This window comes from Oncorhynchus masou, chromosome 6, assembly GCF_036934945.1.
Source record: "Oncorhynchus masou masou isolate Uvic2021 chromosome 6, UVic_Omas_1.1, whole genome shotgun sequence".
Taxonomy (NCBI): domain Eukaryota; kingdom Metazoa; phylum Chordata; class Actinopteri; order Salmoniformes; family Salmonidae; genus Oncorhynchus; species Oncorhynchus masou.
The window spans coordinates 69,707,718-69,720,647 of NC_088217.1; the positions used below are offsets into that span (position 1 = coordinate 69,707,718).

At 40.9% G+C, this 12,930-nt stretch overlaps 1 protein-coding gene across 2 annotated transcripts in view; it reads right to left on the bottom strand.

Moving 5' to 3' along the window:
* LOC135542507 (signal transducer and activator of transcription 1-alpha/beta-like) overlaps positions 1 to 12,930 on the bottom strand; it is a 43,733-nt gene that overhangs the window by 26,251 nt on the left and 4,552 nt on the right. For both annotated transcript variants that reach the window (XM_064969515.1, XM_064969516.1), the window contains exons 7-23: positions 12,830 to 12,916; positions 12,615 to 12,693; positions 12,424 to 12,515; positions 10,556 to 10,707; positions 10,276 to 10,434; positions 10,035 to 10,127; positions 9,867 to 9,926; positions 9,660 to 9,771; positions 9,142 to 9,183; positions 8,911 to 8,994; positions 8,696 to 8,794; positions 8,357 to 8,554; positions 4,549 to 4,640; positions 4,210 to 4,349; positions 2,869 to 3,057; positions 416 to 488; positions 165 to 264 (exon numbers count right to left, since the gene is read on the bottom strand). In XM_064969515.1, coding sequence (XP_064825587.1) covers positions 165 to 264; positions 416 to 488; positions 2,869 to 3,057; positions 4,210 to 4,349; positions 4,549 to 4,640; positions 8,357 to 8,554; positions 8,696 to 8,794; positions 8,911 to 8,994; positions 9,142 to 9,183; positions 9,660 to 9,771; positions 9,867 to 9,926; positions 10,035 to 10,127; positions 10,276 to 10,434; positions 10,556 to 10,707; positions 12,424 to 12,515; positions 12,615 to 12,693; positions 12,830 to 12,916 — 1,851 coding nt within the window. The remainder of the gene's footprint in view (positions 1 to 164; positions 265 to 415; positions 489 to 2,868; positions 3,058 to 4,209; positions 4,350 to 4,548; positions 4,641 to 8,356; positions 8,555 to 8,695; positions 8,795 to 8,910; positions 8,995 to 9,141; positions 9,184 to 9,659; positions 9,772 to 9,866; positions 9,927 to 10,034; positions 10,128 to 10,275; positions 10,435 to 10,555; positions 10,708 to 12,423; positions 12,516 to 12,614; positions 12,694 to 12,829; positions 12,917 to 12,930) is intronic.

The following is a 12,930-nucleotide window of genomic DNA, read 5'->3' on the forward strand; positions in this document are numbered from 1 at the left end:
CATTTAAGATATACAATATACCACAACCTGCACTCACCTGGATCACTGGATCGAATCCCGGAGCTGTCAAGGCAGTTAACCCACTGTTCCCCGGTAGGCCATCATTATAAAATAAGAATTGGTTGTTAATTTATTTAACTAGGCAAGTCAGTTATGTAACTTACCACAGCATTATCAATATTCTTAGGACTTTCACTCCAACAATGGAGCACTGATCCACTTTCCAGCTTTTCTTGCAACATGAACACCCTCTCGTCTTGCTGTCTAGATGGGTGACGAAAAAACATTGCAAAAATAAGGGGCAATTAAATCAGATTATGGATTATACCCAAACCAGAACATTGCAAATAAAATGTCTTCCTGTTACAGATTAAGACATATGTAACGTATGAAGGGTAGCCTACTCTAAACTTACCCTGACACTGATATGATATCGATCGTTTCGTATTCTCTGTCGGTGGGACTCGCCACATCCATGGTCTCTGATGCTGAAAAACAAAGTGGTGGACCAGATGGACGATTGGGGATGTTTATTATGGACAAAACCTCTCAAAGTAAATGCTCACCAATATATCGTGCATCCCTGGTGTTGTTCATAATAAACATCCCCAAAGGTTTACCAGACACCATGGTCATTGAGGGGATTTTAAACAGAAATAGAATGCCAAAGCTTATCACTTCTATTTTCTGACCAACATCAGATTTTTTTATTCCTATAATTCTACACTGCTCAAAAAAATAAAGGGAACACTAAAATAACACATCCTAGTGTGAATGAATGAATTATTCGTATTAAATTTTTTATTTACATAGTTGAATGTACTGACAACAAAATCAATGGAAATCAAATTTATCAACCCATGGAGGTCTGAATTTGGAGTCACACTCAAAATTAAAGTGGAAAACCACACTACAGGCTGATCCAACTTTGATGTAATGTCCTTAAAACAAGTCAAAATTAGGCTCAGTAGTGTGTATGCTCCTGGGCATGCTCCTGATGAGGTGGCGGATGGTCTCCTGAGGGATCTCCTCCCAGACCTGGACTAAAGCATCCGCCAACTCCTGGACAGTCTGTGGTGCAACGATGGAGCGAGACATGATGTCCCAGATGTGCTCAATTGGATTCAGGTCTGGGGAACGGGCGAGCCCGTCCATAGCATCAATGCCTTCCTCTTGCAGGAACTGCTGACACACTCCAGCCACATGAGGTCTAGCATTAGGAGGAACCCAGGGCCAACCGCACCAGCATATGGTCTCACAAGGGGTCTGAGGATCTCATCTCTGTACCTAATGGCAGTCAGGCTACCTCTGGCGAGCACATGGAGGGCTGTGCAGCCCCCCAAAGAAATGCCACCCCACACCATGACTGTCCCACCGCCAAACCGGTCATGCTGGAGGATGTTGCAGGCAGCAGAACGTTCTCCGCGGCGTCGCCAGACTGTCACGTCTGTCACATGTGCTCAGTGAGAATCTGCTTTCATCTGTTAAGAGCACAGGGCGCCAGTGGCGAATTTGCCAATCTTGGTGTTCTCTGGCAAATGCCAAACATCCTGCACTGTGTTGGGCTGTAAGAACAACCCCCACGTGTGACGACGGGCCCTCATATACCACCCTCATGGAGTCTGTTTCTGACCTTTTGAGAAGACACATGTACATTTGTGGCCTGCTGGAGGTCATTTTGCAGGGCTCTGGCAGAGCTCCTCATGGAACAAAGGCGGAGGTAGCGGTCCTGCTGCTGGGTTGTTGCCCTCCTACGGCCTCCTCCACGTCTCCTGATGTACTGGCCTGTCTCCTGGTAGCGCCTCCATGCTCTGGACACTACGCTGACAGACACAGCAAACCTTCTTGCCACAGCTCGCATTGATGTACCATCCTGGATGAGCTGCACTACCTGAGCCACTTGTGTGGGTTGTAGACTCCGTCTCATGCTACCACCAGAGTGAAAGCACCGCCAGCATTTAAAAGTGACCAAGGCATCAGTCAGGAAGCATAGGAACTGAGAAGTGGTCTGTGGTCACCACCTGCAGAACCACTCCTTTATTGGGGGTGTCTTGCTAATTGCCCATAATTTCCACCTGTTGTCTATTCCATTTGCACAACAGCATGTGAAATTTATTGTCAATCAGTGTTGCTTCCTTGGAGTTACATTGTGTTGTTTAAGTGTTCCCTTTATTTTTTTGAGCTGTGTATAATGTGAAATCTATCATGTCTTATTATTATTTTGTAAACACTTATATTTGATATGTGCCTATAGTCGATCTGTCTGTTCAACCTAGAGACTTTTGTTTTTGCATGAACTGCGTCTCAATACACAACATCCGCCGATGTCGGTTTACCCCATCTGCGGTGGAATCAGGCAGCTCTACAGCGGAGTGACCCCATTATGGAAAGCTGAGACTCACACGAACGGGTCAGCTGTTTTGCTCTATGATGCCCACAAGCTGAACCCCTAGGAGTCTAAGGCGATATGTACAAAGCGAACATATGGAATTGTTTTATTATGGTCATAAGATGGACCATTAAGCTATTTGATTGAGTTTTAGGACCCTTGTAGGTAGTGCCAAAAAATACATACACATTTTTTGATGAGACTGAATTTGGCCTTACGGCTATTAGCCCATAGAAACACATTGAATAAAACATTCATACATGGCCAAAAATAAATCTAAACAAAATATGGTTTGAGGTGTCTGAAATGCAGCCGAGAGATTTCGGAAAGCATCAGGAACAAAATAACAAAAAAAGGAAATAACGGTTAAATCCTATTTATTCCATACATTTTTTTACCTCACAGTCACAGGTGAACTTCTCACGAGACCTTGTAAATAATATATGATTTCAAACAAAAAAGGGTTGCTGGTTGCTTACCCTCAGAGGCCCTGGCGTAGTACTTCCCGAAGGACTTGTCTTTGGGGATGTCTGGGTAGAGGAAACGGAGTGGGTTCTCTGGGATGTTCTCAGCTGCCATCACCTTGTAGGTGCGGATGATGTCAGGCAGAGGGACGGCAGACAGCTCCTTCTTGGTGTAGGGCTCCACTGCATGAAATACAGGCTTATCTGTGAAACATGGGTGACAGGTATTGTCGTGGAGAATCGTAACAAAATGTAACACTTACAAGAACTTGTGAATTCAATATAGGCTTTTAATACAAACATTTCAGAAGCCTAGATGGTCCGCGGAACACCCCCTTTTCCAGAGCACTGGCTCTGATTTATACACATACAACATATCAGTCCATCCCACATGCAAATTAATTTATTTCCCTCAGTCCATCTGCCACCATTATATCCCAATCTGTGCATCCTGCTTGTTCACGCCCAACAACGCCCATATCTGCTTTCAGTCAAGTTATAATGGTGACAGGACCTCATGTCCCAAAAATACATGCCCATCTTATCCTATGGGCCCCTTAAGTTCAGCTTGGTGTGGTCTTTGGTATGTCTGTCCTTATTAGGACTAGTAGAATATGTTTCTCTTCTCTTCATGTCCTAAAAATGTCCTATGTCTATAGTCCATCAGTTGGTCATTTGGCTGACCCCCTCCTTTGTATGTCCCTCTGACCTTGGTATGTCCAGCTGTCCTATGCTCTCATGGCCTTACTCTGGCCTCCTGTCCTATACAATAGACAATGCATTTTACCAGAATGGCAAATGCACTCCAAGTGTATCTTTCTCTTGTGTTACAGTATTATGTTTCTCCCTATATGTACATCTTTCTACCACAGTATCACTGGCGACAGGTTTTGCATTAATCTTTGCATTCTCTATCAGAAAGTGGGCTGACCCGCTGACATCACATTGGTCAAAACATTGCATTCTGTTAATTTATAAAGCCCTTTTTCAAAAAAAAAAATGCATTTACCTAACATTGTTTCTAACGTATAGAATATAAGATACCATACTCCGTCACAGGGATGGTTAACTCTTGAAATTCCTTCTGTCACTACAGATTTAGGATTAAACAGCTTTTAGTTGATTCACACCTCATTTATAGAACCATCTTGAAAATAATCTACAGTTGGATGCATTGGTGCCCTTTGGCCAATTCAGGTAGTTGGTTGAGGAACTCTTTGTTGAGAAATGTGCTTGTTTTTTATGAATGTATTTTTGGTGGAATCCACCCTGCTAAAATAAAGGTGAAATAAAAATAAATAAACACAGATTCAAATATAGCACCTTTAGTTGTAAATACGCAAGTGTGCTACTCACCGTATAGGTCGTGTTCCACCCAAGTGAATGTGATGGCTCCGCCTCTGCTACTCTCACTGAAGCGCAGAAGGAACGTGCCTGGACACTTCCCAGTCAGCATGGCCTTTGCCCTCTCCTTACTCACAAAGCCCAGGATGCAACTGTAGTGGGAGGGAACAAGCAACATTTCTTTATTACTTACATTACTGTATTTGTTTTAGTAGGCAGGGACAATGCACATTGTTCATCATGGCTGTCAATGTGCCAGATGTAGCCATGCAGCTAATATGTCATCCCTACAAGAGCACTAGTTATTTGCTTTGTAATTGTCAATCCCAAAAAGAGTAAAGAATAACTCACCCATCATTCCACAGGGACAGCAGATGTCTCTTGATGAGGTCCAGGATGTCTTCGATCCACAGACAGAAGGGAACGCTATTCTTACGGAGGCTCTGTAGTTGACACAAGGGAGCACTTACTCGATGCCCTCATATTCATATATATCTTTGTGAACTGTAAATATTTTAAAACAAAGTACAACTTATAAAAGGCTTTATATAGAATACATAGGCTTCATAAGCATTACATACAGTGCAGTCGGAAAGTATTTAGACCCCTTGACTATTCCACATTTTGTTACACTACAGCCTTATTCTAAAATTGATTCAATAGTTTTATCCCTTATCAATCGACACACAATACCCTATAATGACAAAGCAAAAACAAGTTTGCAGACATTTTTGCTAATTTATCTAAAAGAAAAACTGAAATATCACATTTACATAAGTATTGAGACCCTTTACTCAGTACTGTTACGATCTAAATAAAGAGTAAAATCTCATGGACGATTAGTAAAGCTCAAACCAAGTTTATTCACCCACTGAGTCAGACAGCTGAACAGACCAATACATATATTTACACAAGCACTGGTATTTAAACCTCTTGTATACTGAGCCTCCTCCTGACACATCTGGATAGCCAATACATCTCTTAAGCTAGACTAAACATTTGTGATATCGGTCCTGACCACAGCACAAATTCCTCACTCCTCGCCAACTCATGGCTGTCCTGTTGACTTGTACCCGACTGTGGCCCTTCTCCTTCCCATAGGATCCCTGATGTCTAACAGTAATTTATTCTGACAGAATGTAAATGTTCTACATTGCCCTCTCTCTCACTCAGTGACATGAATAAGGATATTTCATATTTTCAAGTTTAGAAGTCAGAACCCATCAGTACTTTGTTGAAGCACCTTTGGCAGTGATTACAGACTAGAGTCTTCTTGGTTAAAACACATTCAGAGACTTGACCTGAAGCCACTCCTGCATTGTCTTGGCTGTGTGCTTAGGATCGTTGTCCTGTTGGAAGGTGAACCTTCACCCCAGTCTCTGGAGCAGATGTTCATGCGTTTGTTTGAACCTATCAGTTTTGTTTTGACAAGGTTCACCTTCCAACAGAAGATAGCCCTATTTGGTAAAAGACCAAGTCTATATTATTGCAAGGACAGCTTAAATAAGCAAAGAGAAATGGCAGTCCATCATTACTTTAAGACATGAAGGTCAGTCAATATGGAACATTTCAAGAACTTTGAAAGTTTCTTCAAGTGCCGTCGCAAAACCTATCAAGCGTTATGATGAAACTGGCTCATGAGGACCGCCACAGGAAAGGAAGACCCTGTCACGCTCTGGCATTAGTATTCTGTGTTTTCTTTATTATTTTGGTCAGGCCGTGACATGGGTGATTTGTGTGTCTTGTCTTGTCTAGGGGTTTATTAGATTTATGGGGTTGTGTTTAGTACAGTTGTCTAGGAAAGTCTATGGTTGCCTGGAGTGGTTCTCAGAGGCAGGTGTTTATCGTTGTCTCTGATTGGGAACCATATTTAGGCAGCCATATTCTTTGGGTATTTTGTGGGTGGTTGTCTCCTGTGTCAGTGTTTGTACCACACGGGACTGTTTCGGGTGTCACGTTTCTTGTTTTTGTAGTTTGTTCATGTATAGTTTTTCTTATTAAAAAAAACATGAATTTCAACCACGCTGCATTTTGATCCTCCTCACCTTCGACGGAAGAATCCCGTTACAGACCCAGAGTTATCCCTGCTGTAGAGGATAAGTTCATTAGAGTTACCAACCTCAAATTGCAGCCCAAATAAATGCTTCAGAGTTCAAGTAACAGACACATCTCAACATCAACTGTTCACAGGAGACTGTGTGAATCAGGCCATAAAATCAAATCAAATTGTATTTGTCACATGCGGCGAATACAACAGGTGTAGACCTTACAGTGAAATGCATACTTCCCATCATAGCGCTTGATGGTTTTTGCGACTGCGTTTGAAGAAATGTTCGGTATTAACTGACCTTCATGTATTAAAGTAATGATGGTCTGTCATTTCTCTTTGCTTATTTGAGCTGTTCTTGCCATAATATGTACTTGGTCTTTTACCAACGAGGGCTATCTTGTCACAACACAACTGATTGGCTCAAACGCGTTAACCTCTATGGGATCGGTGTCCCCCCATGGGTCGGTTGAGCTAACGTGCGCTAATGTGATTAGCATGACGTTGTAAGTAACAAGAACACTTCCCAGGACATAGACATGTCTTAAAACAGAAAGCTTAAATTCTTGTTAATCTAACTGTACTGTCCAATTAACAGTAGCTATTACAGTGAAGAAATAGCATGTTATTGTTTGAGGAGACTGCACAACAACAACTTATCACACAACTGGTTTGATACATTACATTAAAGTCATTTAGCAGACGCTCTTATCCAGAGCGACTTACAATTCACCTCTGAAGGTACATAATGTACTTACAATCAGTAATCTTGCTCTGATTTGTCATCCTGAGAATCCCATAGATAAAATGTAGCATAATTTTGTTTGATAAAATACATTTTGATATTCAAATATATGAACTGTGTTCTACAGTTTTAACCCCTGCTGGTGTCTCACCCCCCCATGTAGATGTGTGAAGGTTGGTGTATTTTCTGTAGGGAAGCTAATTATCCATCATTTATGACATTCCTGGGAGTGTATAAACTAAAAGATTTTATTACCATATAATTTGTCATGTTCTCTACAGCTATGCACTAGGAATTTACCAACTCGCACATTTGGTCAGACCTGATACAATATTTTGAACAGCAATGCAATGGTTCATTGGATCAGTCTAAAACTTTGCACATACACTGCTGCCATCTAGTGGCCAAAATCGAAATGATATATTGGCCTTTCTCCTGCACTTTAAAGATGATAGAACATGTATTATCTTTTACCAGATCTAACATGTTATATTCTCCTACCTTAGTGTTTCCTTTCAAATGGTATCAAGAACATGCATATCCTTGCTTCAGGTCCTGAGCTACAGGCAGTTAGATTTGGATATGTCATTTTAGGCGAAAATGGAAAAAAACAGTCCGATCCTTTTAAGGAGGAAAGAAATTCCACAAATTAACTTTTAAGAAGACACACCTGTTAATTGAAATGCATTCCAGGTCATTGCCTCATGTAGCTGGTTATGAAAATGGCAAGAGTGTGCAAAGCTGTCATCAATGCGAAGGGTGGCAATTTGAAGAATCACAAATATAAAACATATTTTGATTTGTTTAACCCTTTTTTGGTTACTACATGATTCCATATGTGTTATTTCATAGTTTTGATGTCTTCACTATTATTCTACAATGTAGAAAATAGTAAAAATAAAGAAAAACCCTTGAATGACTGTGTTCTAAAACTTTTGACCGGGAGTGTAAATATTATTTATTACATATTACATACATATTACATTATTTTATACATTTGCAAAAATCTCTAAAAACCTGTTTTTGCTTTGTCATTAGTGTGTAGATTGAGGGGAAAATAATTATTCTATCAATGTTATAATAAGGCTGTAACGCAACAATACTTTCCAAATGTACTGTAAATGCTTCACAAATATTCTATATGTGCATGTCATATTCTATAAATGCTTATAAGCATACATTGTCACATTTGTCAAGTCCCCCTACGTTGGGAATTGTTACATCACCTTTCCTACACCATTTAAAAAGTGTATGATATACACTTAGATCATTTATGTAGTGTTTATGCTACAGTATATAAATCCTTTATCAGTTGTAATTTGTTTAAATTGGGACCAAATATTCTGTTTACTCTAATCCTAACCTACCTTGACAGCACCGAACATGGTCCAGGAGATAAGGCCCTCAGGATTCCTCTGTGCTTTCTGGCCCAGTAGTTTGTCAGCCAGCATGCCTAGCTGCTCATCATTGAGCCCCCTCTTGGTGACAGAGGAAAACTGCCAGCTCAGCACCTCAGATAGCTGACCCCAGGACACTGTCGGAGGGCTCAGGAAGAACTCCAGGTCCTGTTCCAACAAATCAATCATATTTATTTAAAAACTCATTGTTAAATCAAATTGTCACAAAGTGTTTGACAGTAAGCCAGCAAAGCACCTTCAAGGCAAGGAAAAACTCCCTAGGAGGAAGGAACCTTGAGAGAAGACTACCTGGGGCTCGCTGGTCAGCATGTTGTACCACAGGATGGAGGCCCAGCCACTGGGCAGCTGGTTGCAGTTGGAGATGACCACGATGGGCAGGGAGATGGTCTAAAAAGGACCAGAGGTCAGACTAAATCAAAGGCAAATTAAATAAGGCCAGAGCGCTGTTGGGCCTCGTAAAAATGGGAGTGTAGGCCTGAATCTCTATATTTCAGATCACTTACCCCTAGTTTGATTTCCAGACCTGACTGGCGGAGTTCCGACTCAAAGCAGATGCAGTGCAGCTCCTCTGTCACAATAAGAGGCCCCTGGAATAACATGGTCAGACAGAGAAACCTAATCCGCACCAGAATGTATTTAATACTCATCATGAAATTCACAAATACTGTACAGATTACCTGGTCATTATAGCCCATTTAAGACCAATCAGAAACCAGCTCTCTTAGGTCTCTTACCTCTTTCTTTCCTCTTCCAGTCACTCTCTGCTCTTGCAGGTTCTGTGTCGAGATCAAAGAATAAACTGTAAAGCAGGGATCATCAACTACTGTAGATTCAGCTGCAGGCCGATATTTTCTTGAGAGGATGGTCAGGGTGCCGGAACATAATTACAAATCATTTGTAGACTACAAACTTACCGCAAGAAGCCCAAACAGATATCATATTTTACTATAACACAATCATATCAAACCTTGCTTACATTTGTATACGGTCACATATATTTATTTAATATGCGTGGGAATACTTTGGAACAGATTTCCAAAATTAAAATCACTTGGAGCTGATTTGCTGGTGTTTTTACAGTAAAAAATAAATAAAAATACACCTTGACCTGCCACTTGACCTCCAAATAAAATGACCGTCAGTTGGGGAACCCTGCTGTAAAGAGTGATGACAGTGCAGGTCCAAATGGACAAATGGGACAACTCATTCAGATGTAGTGCCCTGTATGCCATTTGAAATGGTGCGAGCTTACCAACTCGAAAAACTCTGCAGCCAAGCTTCCATTTGACTCCTCCATAGTCATAACTTTTGTGTTGGTGCCCAATATGTTGAACTTACGAAACCCTTTATTTTCTGTAACGTCCCTGGAGAGAAAAGAAAACGTGCATTCCCCTTTAGTTATGTATTCACATCACAAATTCAAGAGCAGGACAAAATAACTCCACACTCCTTTCCTTACTTGTCAAACAAAGCTTTCACTTTGAGTTGATAGTTGAATTCCTGGAGCTTCACAAGAAATCTAGAGGAGAGGAAATACAAATTAAAACTCACCCAGGACTGTAAGGATCCATAGGAACTACAGATGGGAAGAACTACAGACGGGAGGTGCTGTTGTGTTTGTGCTTACCTGAGCTTGACAGTGAACGGCATCTTTGTCTGCAGCACCAGAGGTCTCTGTGGATGTGTGGGCATACAGGGCTGTCTCTCTACCACCAAGGAACTAAGACACACCACAGAGAAACAAGGAATTTTTAGGTGATATACTGTATAGAGGCGCATATATATATATACACAATTTAAATGATCAAAAACGGCAGCAAAAACAGAGTGGGTGTTTAAATTCGGAATACAAGTGTGGTGTCACTCACTGTTCTAGGAGGTTCCGGAACAGTGCCAGGGCCCGCACCTCCAGGAAGCCTTTCTGCTGTTTGATTGGGTCGTTGTCGTATGTGTACTTCTGCTCTAGTTCCTGGAGCTCCTTCAGCTGCTGCCTCACCTGCTGCAGGCTTTCTGCCACCGCTGTGAACCTACAGGGGAAGAAGAAGATGAAGCAGAATAAGAACAATACTTTATTTTGTTGGGTTCCTAAATTCATCTTTTTGCTTGATCAGACAAGAGATGCCCAAAAGAATGAACTAGTCTCCTCACCAGTTCTGCAGTTGGTCCAGACATGCGTTGGGTGGTCCTCCAATACAGGAGCTCTGCTGCCTCTTCTTCCACTCAGGCAGCTCCTCTGAGATCAAGTGTGACTGGACCGCCTCGGCCATGTTGAGCACCTCCGCCAACTGGCCAACCACTTCCTGTGGAGGCAGACAACATATGTATAGTTATTATTTACTCTATAACCGTCATCTACTCTTCAATATGAGCATGCTGGTTATAACTAGGTAATACACTCTTAGTCATTCAGACAGACTATGATACATGGTATTCTTAGCAGTGCTTGATGCATGATTATTCATGCTTTTTGTCATTGCATTTTTTTTTATTCACAGTACAATGTCATGGTAAAATGACATTGGACTGTTTAACGTCATCAGGGCTAGAGGTCGACCGATTATGATTTTTCAACGCCGATACCGATTACTGGAGGACCAAAAAAAGATAAAAATCGGCCGATTTAATCGGTATGTAATAATGACAATTACAACAATACTGAATGAACGATGAACACTTATTTTAACCTAATATAACACATAAATAAAATCTATTTAGTCTCAAATAAATAATGAAACATGTTCAATTTGGTTTCAATAATGCAAAAAGTGTTGGAGAAGAAAGTAAAAGTGCAATATGTGCCATGTAAAAAAGCTACCGTTTAAGTTCCTTGCTCAGAACATAAGAAAGCTGGTGGTTCCTTATAACATGAGTCTTCAATATTCCCAGTTAAGAAGTTTAAGGTTGTAGTTATCGGAATTATGACGCGTCGACTATTTCTCTCTATATCATTTGTATTTCATATACCTTTGACTATCGGATGTTCTAATAGGCGCTTAGGTATGGCCAACCTAATCTCGGGAGTTGATAGGCTTGAAGTCATAAACAGCGCTGTGCTTTAAGCATTGCTAAGAGCTGCTGGCAAATGCAGTAAAGTGCTGTTTGAATGAATGCTTATGAGCCTGCTGTTGCCTACCACCGCTCAGTCAGACTGCTCTATCAAATCATAGACACACAGAAATACGAGCCTTTGGTCATTAATATTGTCAAATCCGGAAACAATCATTTCGAAAACAAAAAAACATTTATTATTTCAGTCACATACAGAACCGTTCCGTATTTTATCGAACGGATGGCAACCCTAAGTCTAAATATTTCTGTTAGATTGCACAATCTTCAATGTTATGTCATAATTATGTACAATTCTGGCAAATTCATTACAGTCTTTGTTAGGAAGAAATGCTGCAGCCAAAACTGTTGCATGTGCCATGACTCTGGTTGCACTGAACGCAAGAGAAATGAAACAATTTCCTTAGTTAAAATAAATACATGTTAGCAGGCAGTATTAACAAAATATGTAGGTTTAAATATATACTTCTGTGTATTGATTTTAATGAAGGCATTGATGTTTATGGTTAGGTACATTTGTGCAACGATTGTGCATTTCTCGCAGATGTGCTTTTGTTAAATCACCCGTTTGGCAAAGTTGAAGTAGGCTGTGATTCGATGATAAATTAATAGGCACGGATTTGATGATACGCAACGCAGGACAAGCTAGTTAACCTAGTAATATCATAAACCATGTGTAGTTAACTAGTGATTATGTGAAGATTGATAGTTTATGAGATAAGCTTAATGCTCGCTAGCAACTTACCTTGGCTCCTTGTAGCCACAAGGTCCTTTTGATGCTGCACTTGCGAAACAGGTGGTCAGCCTGCCATACAGTCTCCTCGTGGATTGCAATGTAATCGGCCATAATCGGTATCCAAAAAGGCCAATTGTTATGAAAACTTGAAATCGGCCCTAATTAATTGGCCTTGCCGATTAATCGGTCGACCTCTAATCATGACCCCTCTTACCACTCTCTTGAATTTCAGCTTGAAACACATCACTCCAATCTGCAGCTTCTCGTGTTCCAGCTGTTTGGGTGTCAGCCCGTTCATTTCATGTTCTAAAGTGGGAGAAGGAAAAACATTCACTTACTGACTAAACCTGAAACACAGACCTGTAAATAAATGATCTATTACGGATTGAGAATAAAACACCTCACCTCTTTTCTTAAGAATATTTTCCTTAAAGTCATGCTCGTCTTGAAGGTATTCCAGAGACTTTATATTCTGATCCGCTTCCTGGCAAGTGAGATAAACACGTTGGATCAGATAGATGGCAACCCTGACATGTATGAACATGTACTGCAAATCACTGATGGAACTGTTCCACCAGGAAACAACCAACATCTAGTATATGATGGAAATGATAACTCACCTGAACCTTGTTTTTCATGTCTTTGACTTTGTTGTCCAGCTTTTGCTTCTCCAGAACCATGGTGGTCTGTGTGTTTTCTCTGTCAGTCTGAAGAGGAAAAT